This window comes from Barbatula barbatula, assembly GCF_947034865.1.
Source record: "Barbatula barbatula genome assembly, chromosome: 2".
Classification (NCBI taxonomy): Eukaryota; Metazoa; Chordata; class Actinopteri; order Cypriniformes; family Nemacheilidae; genus Barbatula; species Barbatula barbatula.
The window spans coordinates 10,187,452-10,212,953 of NC_136767.1; the positions used below are offsets into that span (position 1 = coordinate 10,187,452).

At 39.4% G+C, this 25,502-nt stretch overlaps 1 protein-coding gene across 5 annotated transcripts in view; it reads left to right on the forward strand.

The window, feature by feature from the left end:
• mef2cb (myocyte enhancer factor 2cb) overlaps positions 1–25,502 on the forward strand; it is a 63,463-nt gene that overhangs the window by 30,558 nt on the left and 7,403 nt on the right. For 2 of the 5 annotated variants that reach the window (XM_079474793.1, XM_079474792.1), the window contains 4 exons: positions 5,473–5,676; positions 18,948–19,094; positions 20,948–21,092; positions 22,553–22,627. In XM_079474793.1, coding sequence (XP_079330919.1) covers positions 5,473–5,676; positions 18,948–19,094; positions 20,948–21,092; positions 22,553–22,627 — 571 coding nt within the window. Of the gene's footprint in view, positions 1–5,472; positions 5,677–18,947; positions 19,095–19,187; positions 19,320–20,947; positions 21,093–22,552; positions 22,628–25,502 lie in introns of all 5 variants that reach the window. The other 3 variants (XM_079474795.1, XM_079474794.1, XM_079474796.1) reach the window with 2 other exon arrangements.

Here is a 25,502-nt window from a genome sequence, read left to right on the forward strand (position 1 = left end):
AAAGCATAACATAACAGTAAAACAGCATTTTTATATTTTTCTTTATTTTATATGTCGGACTGAAGCCTTTTTTTCACAAATCATTAATATTTGTCAACCTTTATGTTTGTCTTTGGGTTTTGCAGATATTAACCAACAAAAAAGTATTGAAAATAACTTGTCAGGTTCACATTTCCAATATGGTTTCTGAATACACAAGTTTTCAGTCTGAAATAAAACTATAATGTAATATCTCTGCTAAGTAGACCAGTTTAGATCAGCATGATTTTTTAGAAATGCTAAACTATACTAGTTATAATAATACTTTTGTGCTGTTCAAGCTGGTAAACAAACACAACCGCGCTATTCAACACATGCACCCAAAGTGTGCAGATGATTGACCAGGATCTGGTATTTCTGGTGAAGCTGGTTAACCAATGAAATCTTGCTGTTTACGCTTTTTGTGAAATCTAGTGGGGAGCACACCAGCCTTCAAACACAACACAGTGAATGCCGATGAGCAACAATGCTACTATTTTTTAAATAAGAATATTTGCTACAGTTTGTGTTTGAAAAGGGGGTGATTTTGCTTGGTTTATACAACATTTTAAATCATGAAAGCCACAAATATAGTCTACTGTACACACGCAACAAAATTCATAAATTCTAAATGGCAATACAATCTCGAAATAGCCTGAGACTATTTGCTTTCTAAGAATCACTCCTAATACATGTGAAATTTCTACACCCTCAAATCTTTGGCCAAGATGTCTCCCATCATTTCCTTACTGATATCACCTCCTTCAGATTGGCTGTCTCTGGCGCCATGCTTATGGGCACAAGGCCTCAGTCGCCCTGGGCGGCCACTTTGGCTCTCTAGCCCACCTCCTGAAAACACTTTTGCAGAGCACAGGCACCTCCAGTAGCCCTCCCTGGCGTTGACTGGCTGCCCAGAGGCTTAGACAGAGAGCATCAGTGTTAAGGGCCTGGCTTTCTTCCCCATAGCCACTCAAACACTTTCCCTGGGCAGGTCACATGAAAGGACCCCCTGTGTCATAAAAGTGCTAGCCACATCGCTAACTGGAGCATGCTGCCCGGCTAATTTGTCCGTGCTGAATACATAGACGACGTAAAGATGTTATTTATGTCAAATTAGTGTCTATTTTTATATCCACTGAAGCCTTTTTAGGGGAAACAAGACAATAGCATGGACATCCGTTTGCTTCCCTGGAAAACTGAAACCATGAAAAATGGACAGATGTCACTCTTGGGTTGTTTATTAGAAGCATGGTTTCCGAATATCACCAAAGTTCATCCGAAAGTACATCAAATTAATTGGCACTCAGCATTCTTTAGATGCGATTTTCACTAAGTGACTTGGCAAAGCAGGCAACCACACGTTCTGTAGGCTTCTGTTACCTTTCTTTTCATGTGTGATGGCATGGAGACATGGAGTTTGATTCAGCCACCCATGACAACAGAGGCGTCTCTCCAATCAACAACGGAAAGGTGTAAAACAGTTTGAGTAAAATTAACAGCAAGAAAATAATGAGGCCCTCTGGGCATGCCATCACCCCTTGCTCTTCTCTCCACGATTCCCACCTTTCTCTTGTGATCGTTACCTCTGTGCCTGTTTCCTCACGATGCACGCTGTGCCGGTTTTTTCAACTTTTCCTTCTCTCTCTCTCGGTCTGTGTCTCTCTACTTCTCCTCTTCTGCTTCTTCGCCATCTTCTCCAAAATTCCTTTGCTTACGCAAAGCCTAACTTCTTCAAATTTCTCCTCTCAGAATTTATTCTTTCGTTCCTCTTAAGTTAATTGTTATTCCCCTTCTATTTTCTTTTTTCGTGTTTATTTCTGCTGGTGACCTTCAAGATGTCAGATTTGATATCTGATGCTCAAATATTACGTGACTTTTACTACAGAGTAAACAGTGTATAGGTTATGTACGGTTCGAAAGAAAAAACGCCAGTACATCCTAAATACATGCATAGTAGACAGTAGCACCATTTATTGTTGTCTTATAGGTCTTTCACTGCCCAACATTTAAATGTGAAATTTTGAAGATGCCAAGGGAGGAAACAGATCAAAAGGTCTGTTGGGTTCAGCATATTAACTTCATGTTACAGGCCTACTGTCAATGAACCCATTTGCTTCCGTATTACACAGTGTGTAAGTGGGGAGATTTGGGGAGGGTGGATTGCATGGATCAGGGTGCAGGGGCGGATGGTGACTAATGGACATTCATCCTCCGTGTCTCAGTCCTATGGAGGAACTCCCCAGAGGAAAAAATGCACTGGAGGCGGGAAGCAGAAGCGAAGCCATTGTGAAGGGGAAGCTGTCAGGCACTTCCTGTTATGAGAGGAAATGCATACAAATGTGCTTCCTGACCTCCCCTCTCCAACTCCCCCTCAAACACACGTGCACACACATACGCTCAGGCTGGGAATTTTTGACTTTTAAGTGTTTTTTCTCTCTCTTTCTTCTGTAATACGTTAGTTCTGGCAGTGCAAAAGTGATTTTGATTTACACGTAATTCAGGGGTGATAATACTGTTGTTGTTGTATTTTGAGTGGGGGTGTTGCAGAGCTTTAAACAGTTATTTAAAAACTCAGATTACTTTAAAATGCAAAAACACTGCAGAAATACAGAAATCTAAAACCATGCCAGTTTGTTTGTAATGCATGACAAAAATATGTTGACTTGATAAGGGCATCCTACTCTGGAGGCTTCAGGTTCCACAAAATTCACGACACAACATCAAAACTATCACAGAACCTTGATCCTCCATTTTTCGGCAGCTCTCACCACATCGAGGAGGTGTTGCAACTGGCATTTTCTGCAATTAACACACTGGCTCACTGAAGGCATATGAGCTTCACAAATAACAAGGAATGAGATGGCGGAGGCAGGTAGTGAGCAAAAGATGGGGTAACATCAAATTTAAGCGCTTTGTGATTACATTACTTCAGCATGTTACACATGTAAAGAACGTTTAGGTTTTGGAGAGATATTTTATATCTAAACTTTCTAAATTTGAAACACCTGGGCTATCATTGCGTTCATTATCATCAGATTAGGACAGACACAACACATGGTTTTCTCTTGTTTACCTGTACCTGCACCTACAAACATGTCTTAAATCATCTACTGGAATCACCAGTGCATCTATAAATAGCAATCATTAAAGGTATTTAAGGGAAAATTTCACTCAACGTGAAGAGGAAATATATTATACTTGGGATTAATATAAGATATAAAAAGATATAAAAATGTCCTCGTAGTTGTTCAAAAAGAAGACTGTGGGTGTCATTCATATCTTGAGCACAATGATTTATTTTGGGTCTCTATATCTCCACATCTTATTAAGTGTGATTCTGCTTCCCTTTTCTGGTAAAGCTGACCAGTGCAAATTGCTGCATTTATTTTTGATGTGTAAATTAATAACAGTCTACGATATTTGTTATTCAGATGAGCCAAAACGTTCAAGTTTGCTGATCTGGTCTTTTTTCCTCACTCTTCTAACCCTGCTACCATACAAGGTCAAAGAGGATTTTTCGTTTCTTTATATCACAATTGCCAAATCTCTAAAAAACTTAACTAGCACCCGCTTTAAATTGCGAAGCCACAGCATTGTCTTTCGCGGCTAGGCCAAATCTGTCACTTGAGCTTTATATTGCAGGAGTAGGAGCTGTCAAAACATTGTTTTCTTTTGGAGCATATACAAGTTGTCAAAAAGATCAAACTTCTCTCATAAATCAGAAATATGACGATGTAGAGTGACAAAAAAAATACAGTGCTACCGCTATTAATGAGTCTACCTGTTCTCACCAATCTGCATATATAAAACACTCTATTGCAATATCATGTAATACTTACGGCAAAGTGCATATGATAATGTTTGCGTGCACCTCGTAGGAGAGCAGCCATTATGAAACTTACATAAAGAGGAAACACTAAAATAATTAAAATAATGCCGTCAGGTTTAGTGTCAGGGTCTGTCACGAACGGGGGTGTGACAGAGAGAGGAAGAACCCAATTGCAAGGCAGCGGTGGTACGGAAGACCACCGCTTATGCTTTCCTGTAGCTCAGTGGTACGAGCAAGGTTGTGGGTTCGATCCCAGGGATTGCAGATACCTATGTATAAATGAAGAGGTAAAGCAATGTAAGTCGCTATGGATAAAAGCATCTGCCAAATGCATAAATGTAAGACAAGACTTTATTAAAGGGTCCAAAAACAAACACCCATGATGGGGAAAAACACTGAGAAGACTCAAATACAACACTGCTTAATAAACACTTCCCACGAGGGGGATAAAACAGGGGTACTAAATAAAATCAGCATCATCATAAAGCTCGTCAGCAGAAGGAAGCATGAAGTGCTCAAAAATGTCCTGGTAGATGGCTGTGTTGACTGTGGACTGAGAATACACAGTGGACCAACACCATCAAATCATCACTGACTGTGGAAACTTCACACTGAACTAGAAGCAACATGGATTTTCTCAGACTCTGGGAGCTTGATTTCCAAATTAAATGCAACATTTTGGTCCACTGTGTTTTCTGAAGTCCACAGACTACGCAGCCATCTTCCAGGAAATTTTACAGCACTGCATGCTTCCTTGTGCTGACAAGCTTTATGGAGATGCTGATTTCATTTTCCAGCAGGACTTTGCACCTGCCCACACTGCCAAAAGGTACCAAAAGCTGGTTCAATGACCATGGTGTTACTGTGCTTGATGGGCCAGCAAACCCCCCTGACCTGAACCCCATAGAGCATCTATGGGGTATTGTCAAGAGGAAGATGAGACACACCATACCCAACAATGCAGATGACCTGAAGGCTGCTATAAAAGCAAACGTAATTCAAGGAGGCCCGCCCGAGTATTGAGTGCATAGAAATGAACATACTTTTCAGAAGCCTGACAATTCTGTTTAAAATATCCTTTTTGTATTGATCTTATGTAATATTCACATTTTCTGAGACCCTGCATGAAATGAAAATGTGGCAGCTTATTTCCTTAACTAATACAAGCTCAAAACCCTCAAGCCCCCATAAAACATTTTAATGTGAATTTGGTTAACGTTTATCGCGAAACAAAATCCTAATTATACTGATGAACTCTTGTATTAGAGGTGGTAGACCTGTGCAAGTATACATTTTACTTGAAGGTTATTGCAGGGCTTTGGAGCGTAAATGTAATATTTCAATTATTAGATTGTTAATAACTAAGCGAAGCTAGTATTTCACGTGTTGTTAGATAAAAATATCTCAAGTATTTAAATATCAGTTGATTTATGGGAAGAAAGAGTCATATTGCTCTATTGTATGTTTTCCATATAATGTGGAAAAGGCGAGAGTTCAGATATTAAGATGCGCATACACGTGTACACAGAGTCATTTAAGGCCACAAACAAATGCTACACTTTTAACGCAGTCTATACGTTTTCAGTCCATACAACAACAATTTGTCCCTTGTTCTGTGTTTTCAGGTGACGTTTACGAAAAGAAAGTTTGGTCTGATGAAGAAAGCCTATGAGCTGAGCGTGTTGTGTGACTGTGAGATAGCCCTCATCATTTTCAATAGTACCAACAAGCTGTTCCAGTATGCCAGCACAGATATGGACAAAGTGTTGCTCAAATACACTGAGTACAATGAGCCACATGAGAGCAGGACCAACTCTGACATTGTGGAGGTGAGTTTTTGCAAACACCTTTTTTAGAATATTTGCCAATTGCCATGACATAAACTGACCGAGCCCAACTGTAGACCATTGACAGTCTGTACTGTATATAGCCTAACTTAACCACAAGTAGAAATTATGGGTATTACAAAAAACAGTGCATGACTAAATCTATCCAATGTCTTGCCATATCTTATTTCACTTTGTTCATTTTGGATGGCAGCTGCGTGACGCCTGCATTCTCCAGTCTACATAATGCTTCTAAAGGGACTCAGACCTTTGAGACACGTGCTTTTAAATCTCAGGTCAAGTCACACTAAGGGATTGTTGTTGTCATGAGGCAAGCATCCAAAAGCATGTTAACCACGCAGTGAGCTGGTTATATAGTCTGCTTTTCTAAGAGTTCTAAGTGATTCTATATGGGTTGATAAGGTGGAACCCTGAAGTTCTTAAGGGCTTTGAAAAGAGTTTCTTCGCCCATGCGATACATAGCAACACTGCAAATAAACAAAAAAGAACAATAAACTAAAGTTAAGATTATAACTTAACAGCAGTCGCCCTCACAATGATCATCGAGACCTCTCAGTTAGATTGTAAATAATAAGTGTCGTACCCTGTGGTCTCATATTCAAGGTTATCTATATTCAACCCACATTATTATTCACTTTAAGTCATTTTAATTCTGCATGTTCGTGTTTTAATACATAGGTAAGTGAGTTAACAAAAATATTTTGTGCACAACAACTTGAACTCAAATAAAAGAAAAGTATTTAAAGAAAAGGAAAAGCATTCCAAAAGGAATACGATTAAAATGAGCATAGCCAAACAATCCTCTACCATCAACAAGAAACAGTTTTAGTGCGTTTATTTTCCTTCAATTTGCCAGATTTTGTGCTAAGAGAAATCGATTTGAAGGTGGCTAACATGCCGCTCTAACTGGATTCGTCTCCAGTCAAGTGTTGAACTCCTGCAGGGCCCAGTTTTTCTGCTGCTAGGTTACATCACGGCCAGGGGATGTGGGCGGTGGGAGGTAAAGAGGAACAAAGCAGACTTCCTGTTGTGATGGCAGGATGGGGACGAGGCCTTGGGGTGGACTGAAGGGAGAGCTCAATATAGTGGTATCAGTGCCATAGTTCAGCTTTAGAGTGTGTGACCGTTTATGTGTGCGGGTGCGAGAAATACACATCAAACTACATGATAGAGTTTCAGACGTGAACTTTATTTAGCATTGTTTAAAGAGTCAAAAAGACACTTGCACAGGCACACACATTCCTTGAAAATGCACAAACACAAATGCAAGCAATCTTTCCTGTCTTTGCCTGGAGTGCCTGTGGGGTGCTGTGGGAGGATTAGGAGAGGCAGCAAAGCCGGGCGCAGCGTGTGGGCGTCTTGAAGAGCAGCCCGCTACATTAGCAATAAAGCTCCATGTAATTAGCATGTCTTTGGTTGATAATTAGCGTTGTTGGGAGAGAGGCAGTGAGAGTCTTGCCCAGCCTCTTTAGCTCTGTTTATGAGAGGCTACAGGCTCTTGTACCCTTCTGCTCCCTCTCTCTGGCTCTTTCTTTCTGCTGTTGTCTTCCGTTTTACCCATTTTTATCTTGACGTTCTTGGGTCAGGGTATTTTTTCACTAATTTATATTTAAGCGTTTGACAGACGCTTTATTTAAAGCAACTTACAAAAGCACCACGAAGCAAAGCATCCCAAGGAAGCAATAAACTAAAATGTTCTCGGACCCTCTTGTCTCATTTTGACATTGCCATAGTAGAGGATATAAAATGTGCTCGAACCCTCTTGTCTCATTTTGGCATTGCCACAGTAAAGGATAGAAACAAGAAAGAGGATATCTCACCTTTACACTGGAGAGATAGTAAACACATAAAAATGGTTTGGTTGAGTTACAATGCATTGTTATGAAAAAAATGATATGCGCTGAATGCAAATTAACATAGTCAAATATATTTTCGAAGTCATAAATAAATAACACAACATTTTCACAAACCATAATCCAAAAACATTATCAACCCAGCACTTTTTACCCCCAAGTTGATAGCCTCTTTTTATTTTGCCCAGCTGAAATACTAAATCCGGTCATAAACTGTAGGGAAAAGTCTGTGTTAGATTTAATTGAAAATAAAATTCATATAAATTTGAGTAGAAATGAGAACATCATGGATGCAAACGTGGAGATTACCAAGGAAGAAAAGAAAGCACGTTGTGGCTGCATGCTTAACGTGTCGACTCTTACATCATCACATGGAGAAGAAGTGTGAACAGGACACAAACACTTAGGAGAGACTTGGCTAAACCGTCCAATCGTAGATTAGCTTTATCTGAACATCCACCTTTTAATCTCCTCTCTTCTCTCACCTCCACAACTTCTGGATGAATCGGCGATAGAAAGGAAGGCATTTAGCTGCATGCACTGGTAGACAAACTGAGAGAAAGACGCTGTGAGGGAGGCTGGTGATTATTTCCAAAGGTCACACTGTTAATGACTACCTGCTTGGTTAATGAGATTCCGCAAAGCTCGCTCACGATGTTTCACCCTCGTATGTGTTGCCGTGTTCGGAGATGTGTGAGAAAGGTTGCGGGCGTCAGCCTTCTCTCAATTTACATCTGTCTAAAGTTGAAGGAGAATGAAAAATAAAATGAAGATCAACTTTGGTTCATTAACCGTCGTGGGGAATGCTTAATGCGGACAAGGTACACTAATTAACTGAATTGCATTTCTCTTCAAAGTAACCGTAAAGAGTTAATTAACAGATATTTCCGTGAAAGGCGTTTCCACATTAGCGGTCTTCTCTGGTAGAACATTCCCTTAGTTGTCTTTTAAAAACACTTTCTTTCTCGCTAGTTTAAGTAATCAGAGATCAGAGAGAACATTAGCCTTAAGCCCTTTTCTCTCACAACCGGGACTCAAGGACCATTTATTTAACTCACAAAGGTCTGTTATGACATAATAAACCTTCATAACTGTCTCGTAACAAACAAGCACAGATCAGATGAGAGAAAATATTTGTGTATACACCGTAATCCAGCACTGCACAACCACATTCATGCTTTTAATGGCTCATGCAAAGAGTCAATACGTTTACGGTAATTAGCCAAGTCAAACTGGACATTTTTGCCAAATTTGGGATTAAACTCTGAAGAGGCTTTGTCTAGCTAAGCAAATAAACCTTATGACATAGGCAAGTCAACAGGGCTGAGGACAACAATGTGCATGTTGCCAACAGGATGCTACTATACAGGGGAGTGCAGAACAAAATCCTGTATGATTTCGACGTTGTTTATTAAGCCCAGATTGCCTTAAAATAATAAATACACTCATCAAAACAAGGACACAATGTTTAGTCAGATTATTCTGGTAAACATTTCAATAAAGTCTAGACGCATGCAATAAATAATGCAGTGACTGTCATGCATTTATAAGATGTCCAATATTAGGTTACAATGTGTAACTCTGTTTACAATTCATCCGAGGTAACACAAATGATAACACAATTAAATGAACTACATACGTTTCATAATCATCTTTATTTTTTATTTAAAATCTAAGTATTTCTAGTGTGCTAGAGTGAACTATGTTTACATTCGTAGAGATTTCTGTTGCAAAATGTCTGTGCAATTTGACATGCGTGTGAGACCCCTCCCCAGCTTTAAAAGCAGATCTCATCAGTCGGTCAGTGCAGAAGCTCCAGGCCCAGTACGGAGCACGATGACCCCATAGTCTGAGAACAACTTGTTGAACTTCTGCCTCGTAGCTGCTGGATGTGGATGAGGAAAAAACAAGAACATTTGTTCTCTCTCTCTCTCTCTCTTATTCTGTTTCTCGGTCTAAATCTCTTGTGTTTTCTCTACACTTCCCTCTGATTGAAAACAGCTGCAAAGCATCTCCTGCAACACTTTTAAAACGAGTGCATTTTAGATGTGTCCAAATTAGGATCCCCCTCCCTTCCCCCTTCCTCTGTATATTTGCTTGTGTGCGTGTGCGTGTGTGTTTTTTATAGTATCCTTCCCCGAATAAATGTCTCAAAAAAATGTAGTGTTCTAAAAATAGTGTACTGTGTTGCTAAATTTGGCTCTTGGCTTATTGCGCTGGCGAAGCAAATGGAGAAGAATAGGCGTGGAGAGGAGGAGTGAGCAAGCGAGACTATTCATTCAACAGCTTGTGAGGAGACCTCTAGTGAACTGCTGCCCTTGGCCACCCCTCTGCCGCCAGACCTGGGGGTGCCACTACACATTTGATCCACAGGATAAATTATTTTGTTATTATTTATTTATTTGAATGTCTCAAAATGTTTTTTCTTGCTCAAGCTGAGAAGGCAAGGCTTGCTTTTTAATGGTCCTAAAGTGTGACAAATAGTGAAACGCAGTTTTAAATAGTTATAAAGGAATTTTTATAAGGATATGAAATTCATAGATTGATCTTAAATCAACACAACATGTGACATCAGAGTAAAAGAAACAAGACTTTTCCTTTACAATCAGTGGAAAATGAATGATCTATTTTTGTATGTGGGTGGAGATGGCAGCGTCCCCACCCACAGGGCTTGAAGGGCGTGGAAACACAAGGTCATGCCAGAGAGGTCAGGTGCCTGCACATTGTTCCTCAAAACCTTCTGCCCCTTCCTGTAATGCAGCTGTGTGATAAGAACCCCTGCGAACAAAGGCTGATAACTGATGTGAGTGTGTATGTGTGCATGAATGTTCGTATTCTAATTCATCGTGTCCAAAAAAAGAATCACTGCCCTTTGTGCTTTTAAGAACATGTGCGTATCCACACATGTTAGGTGTCCTTCTGTGTGTCCAGAAGTAAGAAATACATAGCCAGCATATTTCAAATGGAAAGATGGCCATGATATAAGCACCCCTTTATTTAGCTTTACTGAGTGCCATTGTGCGCATGTATTGGATGGTCCATTAGGTCATGTGAATGACTTGACTGTCTTTCTTTCTAATACAGTCATGCAGAGAGAATATGAGATGACACGCTTTACAGTCACGTACCATAATCAACTGACAAGCTCATGAAAAACAGGGCACAAATTCTCTACAGCACATCATGTTATCAAAAAGGTGCCGAATGCAATTTTCGGTCATAGGCTCAAGTCAGTGCACCCCGTATACAGGCATGCAACATATATCATGCAACTACAACCCCCCACCGCTTCTCTTTTAAAAGTCATGCGTTTTATCATTTTATAATTAATATTTATTTGAGCAGCGTCTGTACTTATGTACTGTAGAGTGCTTTGCTTGTTTTCTATTGTCTATCATCCGTGTCGTATCTAACCATTATACGTCCAAAGAATTGCTTTAATTTTAGAAATGCCAAAATAGTCTATTTTAAATGGATTTGGGGTTTTAATACATTTCTCTGTGCTGAGCTTTAGGGAGCTGTAATAAGATGCTTAAAGTATGATATTACTTACACAGGCCTTACTGTAAAGGGGTCATACCATGCGGAATAAAATTGTCTTTGATTGTTCGAGACAAAGGAGTTTATTGTACTGAAAAGATTTTCCAGCTTTCCAAACCTTCCTCCCCAGCCCATAAAGATGTTCATTAAAACTAACCAGTAGGTGTTTAACTGCCGCTCTACATTTCCTTCTGAAGGATCCCAGCATTTGTATTGATCTATCTCCTTTCATACACAGGTCTTAAAAGCACAGCAGTAAACATGCGTCTTTTAAGTTTAAGCATCAAAAGACTGGGAAATCGAATTGAAAAAAACCCATATTATAAATGATATACTGTAACTAATTACATAAATAATAAAATGCACACATTTATATCCACGTTTTATATATTAATAATATGATAGATTGTATAATAATGATTGGATAGTGTGTTTATAATTTATATTTTTGATGCTTATTTATTGTATATAAGGAAAAGAGCTCAAAGCAATGCTATAAGAGTAAAGTTGCAATACCATAAGAGGTTAGTTTTAAGAACATCACTTTAAACTGTACTCACACACAGAACAGAACATAATACACTACATGCGATAATACTTTCTCCCAAACATCATAAAATAGAGACTGTGTCTGTCCCCCGGATTAGTAAACATAAAATAAAGCGTAAACCTCTCAAAGGTAATTTAATTAACGTTAAACTAACTAAACATGAACATAATACAGATAATCAACTGTTACGACTCGGATTGCTAAATATTAGATCTCTCTCTAATAAAGCACTTTTTGTTAACGATATGATAACAGATCATAAAATAGACATGCTCTGTCTAACAGAAACATGGCTAAAGCCAGATGACTATATTGCGTTAAATGAGTCTGTCCCCCAAGATTACTATTATACACACGAGCCTCGCCTAAAAGGCAGAGGGGGAGGTGTTGCTGCACTTTACCGTAACTCTTTTAGCATTTCTCAGAAGTCTAATCCTAAATACAATTCTTTTGAAGTCATGGTACTTGATGCATCAATACCTAATATTAAGGACAAAACATCTTTAAAATTTATTCTGGCTATTGTATATAGGCCTCCAGGGCACCACACAGATTTTATTAAAGATTTTGGTGGGTTCTTATCAGAACTAGTACTGTCTGCAGACAGAGTCCTTGTTGCTGGTGACTTTAACATTCATGTAGATAATGATAACGATGCTTTAGGAATGGCTTTTAAAGACACTCTTAACTCCATGGGCGTTAGTCAACATGTGTCAGGACCTACTCACCTTCGTAATCATACTTTAGATTTAATTTTGTCTTACGGTATAAACGTGGTCGATGTTAAAATCCTTCAGCAGAGCGAAGACATCTCAGATCATTATCTGGTATCATGCTTGCTTCAATACCCAATGGTGGCAAATCAAACTCCAAGTTACAAATATTGTAGAACAATAACTTCGACTACAAAAGGTGCGTTTCTTGATAATTTGTCTGAATTGTCTCAAATCTCTAGCATGAGTAATAACGTTGAAGATCTTGACTTTACTATTGAAAATATTAATGCCACCTTCTCGGAAACGCTAGACATAGTTGCTCCCTTGCGCTTAAAGAAGATTAAAAATGACAGACCGACACCGTGGAAAAATGAACACACTCAGGCTCTAAAGAAAGCGGCACGAAAAATGGAGCGCAACTTTAAAAAGACTAAATTAGAGGTATTTCGTACTGCCTGGAAGGATAGTACAAAAAAATACAGGAAAGCCCTAAAAACGTCTCGATCCGCCTACATTTCATCACTAATAGAAGAAAACCAGCATAACCCTAGGTTTTTATTTGATACAGTGGCTAAATTAACCAAAAATAAATCGTCAGCGACTTCTGATGCTGTATACCAGCATAGCAGTGATGATTTTATGAACTATTTCACAAATAAAATCCAAGATATTCGAGAGAAAATTATAACTATGCAACCAGATGCGAAACCCGCTGAACAAACGACTTACTACAGCACCCCTAAGGAGAAATTACGTTTATTTTCTACTATAGATCACGATGAACTATCGAAAATCATTAGATCATCTAAATCGACTACATGCATGCTAGACCCTATACCTACAAATCTTCTGAAAGAGATGCTCCCAGAAATTATAGATCCTCTACTTAGCATTATTAACTCATCTCTGACATTAGGACATGTGCCTAAAGCATATAAGGTGGCTGTTATAAGGCCCCTTGTCAAAAAACCCCATCTGGACCCTGGAGAACTAGTTAACTATAGACCTATTTCGAATCTACCTTTCTTATCTAAAGTTCTGGAAAAAGTAGTCTCAACTCAAATATGTTCCTTCCTCCAAAGGAATGAGATTAATGAAGATTTCCAGTCTGGATTTAGAGCACATTACAGTACAGAGACTGCTCTGATTAGAGTTACAAATGATCTGTTTATGGCGTCCGACCGAGGTTGTATCTCCTTATTGGTGCTGCTAGATCTTAGTGCTGCATTCGACACCATTGACCACAGCATGCTCCTACATAGACTTGAAAATGATGTCGGTATTAAGGAAATAGCTTTGAAATGGCTTAGATCTTATTTATGCGACCGTTTCCAATATGTAAAAATAAACAATGAGGTATCACGCAAATCGCAAGTCCAGTACGGTGTACCACAGGGCTCAGTACTAGGGCCTATGCTCTTCGCATTATACATGTTACCCCTAGGAGATATAATAAAGCGACACGGAATAAGCTTTCACTGCTATGCTGATGATACGCAACTTTATATTTCCTCGAAGCCTCACGAAACACAGCAATTCCATCGAATAGTGGAATGCATTGTCGATATAAAAAAGTGGATGAGTAGCAATTTTTTATTACTGAACTCGGACAAAACTGAAGTGTTACTTATCGGACCGAAAACCGCCCTACGTAACAACCAAGAATACTGCTTAACTATTGATGGATGTTCCATAAAACCCTCATCTTCAGCTAAGAATCTTGGCTTTATATTCGATAGTACTCTGTCATTTGAGAACCAGGTCGCCAAAACCTGTAAGATTGCGTTTTTCCATCTTAAAAATATATCTAAATTACGTCATATGCTGTCATCATCAGATGCGGAGAAGCTTATACATGCCTTTATGACATCAAGACTAGATTACTGTAATGCACTATTAGGTGGTTGCCCTGCAGGCCTATTACAAAAACTCCAACTGGTCCAAAATGCGGCAGCTCGAGTTCTTACACGTACAAAAAAGTATGAGCATATTAGCCCGGTTCTGTCAACCTTGCACTGGTTACCTATAAAGCATCGCATAAATTTTAAAATCTTGCTTATTACCTATAAAGCCTTGCATGGTTTAGCTCCTCACTACTTGAGAGAACTTCTTACGTATTATAGTCCATCACGTGCACTACGCTCTCAGGCGTCAGGTCAGTTGGTAATACCTAGAATTTCAAAATCAAGTGCAGGCGGCAGATCCTTTTCCTATCTAGCGCCTAAACTTTGGAACAGTCTTCCCTGCAATGTCCGGGAGGCGGACACACTCTGTCAGTTTAAATCTAGACTAAAGACGCATCTTTTTAATCTTGCATACACTAGATTATCATAATATATGTATTTCAAAGATCTAGGCTGCACTAGTTAGATCAACCGGAACCAGGGACACTTCCAATAACAACTGATGCATTTGTTGCATCAAAGAGTGCAGAACAGTACTCTACTCTCAGCCAGTCTTGTCTCATTGTTCCAAGGTTACAAGAGCGGAGCGGGCAGGGCGCAATCCATTCCTAGACCTGACAAATGCTGGACGAAGGAAGTGACGTCCCTACAAAACTTCAGCCACTATTAGATTATTAATGATAATTTTAAATCTAATTTTTTTTTTATTTTCGCCTTGTTGTGCAAGCACTGTTGAGCTTGTGCAGAGGCTGCAGTTTTTGCCAGAGGGGAACTGGAATCCCCTGGTTAGGCCTGGTTTCCCTCCGAGGTTTTTTTTCTCCTCCAATGGAGTTTTGGGTTCCTCGCCACCGTTTGCATACTGTTTTGCACTGTTTTGCCTGGCCGGGGGGGCTGCTAGAATTTGGTAGTCTTATTTAATTAACACTGCATATAGGAATTTATTGTGTGTCTGATATTTGACCTGTGTTTTGAATTCCATAACCTTTTATGTTTTACTTATAGTCATTTTTTCTTGTACAGCTGCTTTGTAACAATGAAAATTGTAAAAAGCGCTATATAAATAAAGCTGACTTGACTTGACTTGACACAGGGACCATCTCCATTATCCTTTACATTTGCGTCACACTATTGTTCATGGCCATAGCATGATCCGACCACACATGGTGGCTTCCCTCATTTCACTTCAATGAGGTCAAGACAGACTGGCTCTCCCTAAAGGCTTGCACTCGTGTGTTCAAGAGGAGCAAGAGTTCCATATCAAAGCTCAGAGTTTGCAGTGAATCTATCTGCAGAAAATCTTTGGGTCGAGTGCAAATGTCTGTCACCAAGCCTTTTTTTTTGTTCCTTGACATCCATCCGCTCAGTATAAGAAAAGCTTGTGTACAACTGTGTGCGGTAATCATCTTTCTCCCAGCATACGCAGGAGAGGCTGCACATCCAGCACACGCTTTGAGGGCACACATGGAAGCATGGCAACCGAGGGGCATTATGTCATTTCTCTTGGCCTAATGGGACCACCTCTGAGATAGCAGCTTTATGGTGGATCTGTGTAAAAAAGCACTAGGAAAAAAACACTGGTACATGTGCTCAGCAAGTCGAGGCCCTGAACAGCCAAACTAGAGTTCTGGTCTTTTTTGTTAACCACTAATGTGAGATAATGAAAATAAATGTAAATGTTCTCTTGTGCCTCAAAATTCGCTGTACACGATCAGCAAATTACCGCTTCATGATTATCCGTGCATGTACTGTGGATCTGTTTTATAAGGAGAGACTTTTAGTGCACCTCAGATGCCCCATCCAATTAAAGCAGCGTCTGGATTTTGTATTTGTTGTCAGGCTTGTGAAGATCATATAAATAAAGACTGTCTGTGCTATCTTCTGGTCTCGATAAGCTAAGTGTTGAATGTGGGCTCATCTCCAGACCTCTCTCCAACCTGCCAGCTCCATCCCACGAAATAAAGCTTAGATGTGCTGGAAAACCCCTGTTTGAAAAATAGCCCTTAGACCGTGAAATCTGTCTGGGTCAGTGTCCCTCTACAGTCTGGCCTGGTTTAAACTAGATGTCTAAATGAGCATTAGTGGTTCAGACTTTGAAAAGAGGCCAGAGACGATATAGTGTAGCCATCAGTAGTAAGGACTTCAGAGAATTGTCCTTGGCTACTCGGGGTCTGGCTAGTTTACAGTTGGAATTGCAAGAGTTGATATCAGTCAATTCTTTTGGCTTTAGTCCGGAGAGGAGTTCTGAGAGAATGAGCCAGGAGACACAATAAGTATGAAGGAGTTCAATGAGGAACATACCATCTTTATTCTCTCGTTTGCCTTCCTTCTCCCTTCGTCACCAACCCCCACCTGCACTACCTTGCTACTGCATGTGCATTTTGCTTTTTATCAGTCGCCCTCATACAACCCTACGCCCCGCCTGGCCATTTTCCATTCTACAGATTGATTGCTTCTCATCGATAATGTTTTGGATGGATGATCGCGCAGCCTTCATCTTGCGAGGCTATTAAGGCGTCAGACGTTCTTGCTGCTTGAACCGCAGATTCCTTGTCGTCTACTGTACTTTAGTTTTAGACTAGAGACATTATTGTCGCAGTTCTGGCTTTGTAAATGTATTACATTGTCTATATGTTTTGTCTCCTCTCAGAATCACGGGCATTTGGGGTTTTTCCTTACTTGGGTTTTACCTTACTGGTTTTACTGGTGATCCTTAGAGATGAAGATCATAAAATAAGCACGAGAGTAATGAGAAGCAGCATAAAGAGCCATTTATGGCCATCTCATGGATACACACTCTCTGGTTGGCTAATTGTACACCCCGAGACCAAACTGAACGTGTGTTTGTGAAGGCTGGTGGCAGGTGTGGACACTCTGACAGGTGCACATGTCTGGAATGACTGGCGTGGCGGACGACCTTCGGGGGCTTCACAGTGGCTGCATGCTGAGTCTTAAACTGCCGATCTCTGTTTGAACACTCACTCAACCAGCATGTCTTCACATCACCATGCTATAGTCTACTCTGCCTCCTTGCACTTCACTGCCTCAGATTAACGGCAGCTCCACCACACCATAATCTTCTTCCACGCTACCGACGCAGCATCTAAATTCTGCTAGTTAGGGGGCAACCTGTCATTTGTGACAAAAAAATTATTTTGAAGTAACCAAGTTCACCAGGACACAGAAACTCTTACATGATATCACGATATGGAGTTCTAAACTAAAGTGATGCATGCGTATCTAATCCAGTGGATCCATCTTCACCTTCATTTCTCTTATATTTCTAAGATCTTATAATAACTAACTCTGAGGTCAAGACAGCTACATTGATTCAAATATACTTTCCCTTTTTATTTAATTGGTCTATATTATTGTGATATTGTGTGAAGTGTGTAGGTTTGTCGTTTTGATGAATTATGATTGAAATAAGGAGTAGTTTTAAAATATCTCACAGAATTTCTGTCATTTTCAGTTTCTGTCACACACAATGCCACGCGATGCCTGTACTCTCCTTCAAAGCATTTTATCAACTCATTACTGTATATAAAAAGATAAACCTCATCACACATCGCCTCTCTACGCACTCCTGCGATACCTAATAGAAGCATGTCATCTTGGAGGTAACGGGATGAGACGCCCGTCTTCATCTAACCCGCACGTCGGTAGAGTAAATTAATTACTGTGTGATTGATGCAGACAGGCAGATGAAGGCGGATAAGAACTGTGAGAGCGATAGCTGCGCATATGTTAGCGGGTGGCTAATATCCCACCACGCTGATCTCCCTCTGTTATAGCCAGTTCATTCATTGACACGGGTTTCCCTTTGATGGGACGTCAAATTTTTCAAACGCCTTGTACTCAATGACATAAGACAGAAATTGCACGGGCCTCTGTTACAGCACGAGGTGGTATACATCAGGTTTTAGTATCTAAATGAAACGAAATGGCAATTGGAGTAAATTGAAAGAAACAGCTTGTCATGTGTAAATACAAAAGTAACTCTTCCTATTTGGCACACGTTTCCTCATAGGTTCACTTAACTGTGAGAGGAATATGTCATTTCTACTAGAAGGTGGCCATCAGGTGGCAGAAAGTGAAAGTGCTGTTATAATATAAACAGCGGAGCCCATTCTATCATTTTCCCTGTTATCACAGCTTTGGGAAAGAGTGTCATGACTTCTTTACTCCATTACACACCTTTTGGTTTGTGTATAATGGCTAAAAGAATCTCTTTTTTCTTAGGTTAGTTGGGTGCTAATCTATTCAGGTCTTTGTGGCTCCTTCTGTCCACTTTGATCAAAGCTGCTTCTCACCGCAGGAAACACATCTTGACTTTTTTCTTCGGTACCTGGTTAAATATTAATGTTTACATTTTAGGTTGGCCCCTTCCTGTGTGTATATCCTGTTGTCTTTCTTCAAATTCCTTTAAACCAGGATAAGATGTTTGTTTTTTGTTTATGAATATAAATACCATGCCCCTAAGCAAATATTTAAACCAAATACGTAAAGTAAAGTAAATCTAAAATAAATAAAATAATTCTAAGAAATATAATATTTTATATCAATGAACCTTTTATGTCTGGTTAACAAAAGAACTACATTAAGATGTTTCTAAATACAGTGCGTTTGGAAACCCACCCGAGGGTCTCTTTGGTGGTTGGTATCTGAACTGTGTACAACCTTGTATTTACAGACGTTAAGAAAGAAGGGTCTCAATGGTTGTGACAGCCCTGACCCGGACGCGGACGACTCGGTGGGCCACAGCCCAGAGTCAGAGGACAAGTACCGTAAAATCAACGACGATATAGATCTGCACATGATCAGCAGGCAGAGGCTATGTGTAAGTACTCACATATCAGACAATTGTCTTACACTTCCTTTTCTTTCTCTCTTTGTGCTCTATCTCACCTTTCGCCCATCCACGGGCCCTCAGGCATTGAACAAGAAGGAGAACAAAGGGGGCTCGGAGCTCGAATCCGCTCTCGCGCTTACTCCGCGCACGGAAGAAAAATACAAACAGATTAATGAAGAGTTTGATTTTATGATCAAGACTCAGAGGATACCTGTAAGTACAGTGAGGGAAGAAGAGTCCAGAGAAAATCTAACAGCTGTGTTTTAAAGCAGGCAAAACTAACAAGCATTTTTTGGAGAAATGAAGTTTATTGTCATTTTTATTTTTCTAGTTTAGTTTTGCATTGATCTTATTTACGAAATTCAATTGAAGGCGATATAACTTGAGGGATAACCTTTATAAGCACAAAAATGATATGTTGTGTGTTGGAAGGTCTTCTTCTGGTTTGGAAATAGATATGTTTCATTAAATCTTTGCTAACCTGCCTCCTGATTTATAAAACTATCTGCAAATTAAGTGTTTTCACAACTGATTATGAATCTCGCTGAATGAAGAGAAATAGAACGAATTTGTTCAGAAACAGAAAGTGCGCACACACAGCATAGCTATTAAAAGCTTAACTAATGTAACAGTACTGAACGCAAACTTCTGCCTGTTTATCTAGAAGCTTATAAGTCAACATTTAACTTTTATTGATTCATTCAATAATGTTTCATAAAGAACAATATCAGAAGTTGTTTCCAGGAGTTCTTGCTTTGTATTTAGTGGTTCGGGGTTTTAGGGTTTGGTTAGATTGGACCAGGGGTTGGGTTCTGAAAATCTTTAATTTAACTGTCATATTCATTTTACATTTGCTTTTGTTATTTACGTTTAATGTGCCAGAGTCAAACTATAGATGTGTAATAATAGCACGAATCACCATCGAATCTCTTCTTGTCCTTCAGATGAATACATTTACTACACCAAATCAAACCCCAGTAGTAAAATAATACACTGTAACAGCGTTATATTTTCACAACTTTGTTGTACCACTACATTGTTTCTGTTTGGGATTAGTTGAATAGTACAGTTAAATAAAATACGTATAATAATAAATATATAAGGATCTCAAAAGATGAGATGGAGCATCAAGTACTTTTCGAGCTATCCAATTGACCCTCTGTATGGCTCGGAACATGGGTCTTAAAAACACAACGTAAAAGAACAGAGTCTGCTGTCTGAGAAGGTAACATAAAGGTGTTAAAGATTCTATTAAAAACAGAGCACCTTACAAAATAGGAGCTGTGCTCACCAAGCAAGACCTTCATGGTGGAGAGAAAATATTTGCCTGCCTCAAGCTATGATTGCTGTGGCCTTGTGAGTTAATGAAGAATGAAAGAGTGAGAAAGAGAGAGCAGCTCTTCTTCACTTTCTGTCAGCTGATGTTCTCCCAGATGAGCACTTACAGACCCTCAGGCCTCATGCTTACAATTAGGGGCTATTTTGTCCTCAATGCAACATGAAGGTGAAAGGACTTTCTTGTCGCTCCTCAAGGTTAAGCCTATGTCTTGTGGAGTGGCATGAACAAGAGAAAGTCCCTATAAATCATTTTCCATTTTCTATTTGAGGTAGATCAAAAGGCTCAAATATGCTTTTTAGGAGAATCATATGCAAGAAATTGATGTCAGAATTTGTGTTAAAATGGATTGAAAGGATTTATTAAACTGGTTCATTAATATGTATGTATAGTATGTTACTCTCATGTTGTGTACTGTATGTTTATATATAATTACTTAGTGTCTTTAAACATTTATTTTTGCAAATTATATGTTGATTTTATTTTTTGCTTCTTTTTTCAATAGGCTGTGCCCCCTTCCAACTATGATATGCCTATTCCCATGAACAACCAAATCTACCCAGGCAACCATAACCTGCTTCCCTTGGCCCACCATGGCTTACAGAGAAATAGTATGTCACCTGGAGTCACACACAGACCTCCTAGTGCAGGTAAAAATACATTTGTATAATCATTGTCCAAATTGTATGCTTACATACTCGTCTTTTCCTCATCTCCTTAAACACAAAATGAAATTCGATTTGACCCTGGTAAATTTCTTGCTAAAATTACACGTCTATTTTTCATCCGAGCAAAATGTTTTTCCTATTACAACATTTGTCAGCTGTTGTAACCAATAACATTGTCTATTCTACTCAGAAAAAAACATCACATTATTAAAGCGCTAAAGTGAATAATTCTTACATTATAGAAGTTAAAGAAAAGTTAGGATCCCAAAAATGAAAATTTTTTCATCATTTACTCTCTTATCATTTCAAACCTCTCTGACTTACTTCTTTTGCAGAACTCAAAAGAAGATATTTTGAAGAATGTTGTTTACTGGCACCCATTCACTTGGATAGGTTTTGTGTCCATACAATAGAAATCAATCGGTTATCAACTTTCTTTCAAATATCTTATTTTGTGTTCTGAAAGTAAGAAAGTAAGTCATACAGGCTTGCAATGAAAAGAGGGTGAAGAAATGATCACAGAATTTTCATTTTTGGTGAAGTATCCCTTTAAACCGGTAAATGCATTATGAATGTCATATATGTTGTCTTAAATTTCAAAGTGTACCCGAATAATCAAAGCTACTATATTTAAAAAAATAAAGATCCTATTTTCTTCTAAAGTCCCAAATCCCCTCTTTACATATATGTGACCCAGTCAGTAAGAATCATGCTACATTCTCAAAATCTAAGTTGCATTTCAACTATTCATTTCACTATGATTTTAATCTTTGATACGGCCTTATTCAATCAGTATTAAATATATCAAGGAGGATATAATTTCACAGAATGTTCTTTACATTGTATAGGCCGATTTTATGTTAAAAAAAAAACATAAACCACTAAAAATGACTTGAGGTGGGTTTTCACAGACATATTTCTGTCAGTTTCTCTGTATTTCTGCAATTCCACGAGACAGATGTCTCATGCAGTGTGATCCTGTTGGCACTTCTGTTATTGTTGTGTTGTCTTGGTTCATTAGTCTTTCACCCACAGTTCTGTCATTAAAACAGTTTTCTCCTGATGCAATCAGCCCTGTATTCCAGGAGCGCTTAACTAAATATGAGTTTTGGCCCAGCCAGTATACCTCTGACCACACTTGCTCCTCTGCATGCTTAAAAATAAAAATGTTTCATTTTTCTTGGACACCACAACCAGGCCCCACCGGCCACATCGCTTCCCCCTCTCAAATGTGTACTGAGGTAGAGTTTTGTTCTTCTCAGACAAACACACAAACGTCCCTGTCTCTTTAAATTAGTTTTTCGGTCCCGTTGCTCTTACACATGCTAGGATAGAGGAAGATTTAAAAAGCAAGATTTTGAGGTCGGATATGTATGTCAACTGCAATGAAGTGACTGAAATATATTACTCCCTCTTTCTCCGTCTTTCTCTTTGCATACTAGGTGGTCTGATGGGCACTGATCTCTCCACTGGCGCGGGCACCAGTGCTGGTAAGGACGGCATCCCAACATACTACAGTATGTTTCTTTTTCATCTCATCTTTTAACATAGCCAATAACTGCACTAATTCGCTTCCAGCACAAGCCGGCCTCACAAAGGTGCAGGAGAATGTTATGTTTGTATAAAGTTGTGTTCACAGTTATTTCTTTGCAAACCACATTCATTAGCTAAACTAGACTGGTTCAAACCAAATAGAATTTGAAATAGATGTTTTTTTTATTCAGAGAACTGCAAAGTAAATACTGTACAACAGTCGTATTTGTGCTTAATAACAAACTTCATATTTCAGCACTTCTTAGTCATATTTTGTCTGCCACACAGTTCTGTCAAAAGAAGGGCCGGTGTATCAAATGGGTGCCATTAGTGTCCATGCATAAAAAAAAAGAGAAAAATAGTAGCTGATTCCAGCCTTTTCGATGTGATGGTACACATTCTGTGTAATAAAACATGTAATTGTTTTCGCTTTGTACTGTATTTTTAAAAGGTTATGCAATCCTCTTCTTACTGATTTTTACAGGGGCTGGTGAAACCATGTGTTTACGTTCTCCTTGTGTACTTGTGCTCATAAAGAAAGTTCTTCTCTGTAAGCATTGAACATATCAGATCCTTTTTAGTAAAGAGGTAAACAGCCATATCAGCGGCTTCTGTTTGCTTTAACTTCTATTGTCCTATCCAAACTGACCACTACAGCATAGACAACTCCACTTTTAGGCTGCATTTGATGTCAGTATGTGTCAGGAGAATGACTTTCAAATGTCGGGAGGAAAACATACTTGGAATACTTTACCATCTAGTAGTCCAGTTACCGTATCCTTTTGGAAAAATTGTGTATGAGTTTCTGTATACAAGCATTATCCACTTGAAAGGGATAGTTTTGAGGAAGCATACAGCCAGAATGGTGGCTTGACTTGTGGTTGCCTGCGAGTCTCTGGTTATATGTGTATGTCTGTGTATGTGCGTGTGTGTATGTGGGTCTGCCAGTCTCAACCACTAACCAGCGGTCACTACAGAAGCATGGCTTTGGATATTTAAAGCAGGACAGTGGATCCTTTGAACTTGACTTCTGGGTTGCTGAGACACAGCTGGGTAACCTTGTCTGGCCCTGGGGCCATTGTATGAGGGTGAGGGTAAGGTCTGTCAACTGACCCCCTCTTCTTACTGTCTCTGATGCACAAAAGTGCCACTTGTTAGTGTGGCCCTTCTATCCACATTCAAGATCTATGACCATCAAATGTAACCATTGTGCATGTGTTCAGGCTAACAGAGGCCACAGTGTGGAGTTAATGTAGGCGACCACTCTGGAAACAAGAGTTGAAGAGAGTCAAGCGACACAAGTGCTCTCAGTATTAATAGTCTAACAGAGAAAATAATATGAATATCCAGTCTTTTTTTAAGTGGCTTTAGCTACCCCGTATTTCAAAGGATACTGCAGTAGTATTAAGTAGTTTATATGTCCGTTTATTGGTTTTCAATTTCTAATGAAAGAAAATGATATGTTGACAAACAGAAGATTTTAGAAATATTTTACTCAAGCGTTTCCAAACAATATGCAATTCAATTTATTTATATAGCGCTTTTCACAATGTGCATTGTTTACAGGAGAAAATAAGAAAAACAGAAAAACACCTAAAAAGGTAAAATACAGCACAGTGCATGGCGTTTATAACACAAGCAAGATCATTCTAATAAATAATACCTTATGAAAGCAGTGTCCCGGTGAGCAAGCCAACACGGCAACATGGTGAGGAACTCCAACTCCAATGATAAATAAATGGAGAAAGAAACCTCGGGAGACACTGGTCTCAGTCGGGAGGGCCAGGTCCCCTTTGACGTGTCGCAGCTGCGCTCAGAGACTTTGATTAAAAGTTACTGAGTTTATTAGTTGTGAAACTCATTAGTTGTGAGAGCTTATTAGTTGTGATCCACTGCTAGACATGTACATATACAAATGTGTTTCTGTATATTTATACACCCTACACTACACAGTGGTTACAGCAGATGGTGAACCAACATTCAATGTTGAGCACACATTGTAAACTATATGAACATTATTGTTAGACTGTTAATTGTGCCACACGGATCCTGGCAATCTCCAACAACCCACTTTCCTGTCTATTTATGCATGTGTGAAACACTGCATTGTGCTATGACATATGGAGAAGTCGGTCAATACTTTTAAGAGTGTGGCGTTGGAGACTTTGGGTTTCAGGTGGAGGTTTTTGGTCCTAGAATTTCAGTTTATTGTTAATTGCTTGCAGGCATCTGTTCCTTCCACACCTTGGCAGTTTATTTCAGTGGTCATTACATTAGCTTTGCCCATAAAATCCTCTCCATTGCTCCAGGCAGTGCTGCGCTAAAACCTCATCACTTTATCAACCAATGTGGACAATTAGATTAAATTAAGCTGTTAGACCACAATAAGAAATTAGAGAGGGTCCGACTTGCAGGAAAAGCATGTACTTAACCACACTAGCTGGTCAACTTGACGCTACGTGGAAACTTAACCAAGCCCATTTACAGTTAAGCCTCTTCTGCAGAGCCCCAGAAATAGAATCGGGTCCTTTATAATCTGTACACATCAGGCGATTTGTGTGTGAGGAGGGGACCACATTTGTGTGTGAGGAGGGGGTTTCTTGGCAGCTGTAATTGTAGTACTTCCCCATTGTGAGGGTGATAGCTGGGCCGCAAGCATACAGAGAAGAGACTTTGTGGCTTTAGCGCACAAGGAAACAGCACGAGTCATAAAACTAAAAGTAGGTGGTCACTGTAGCGGCCTGGTCCACAGGTTGTGGCTTTGAGATACATTTTTAGACTCGCAAAAGTACGCATTGTTAATGTCAGTGTGTAGCTTTGGAGAAATGAGCGTAATACCGTGTCCTAACCAGACGCCGC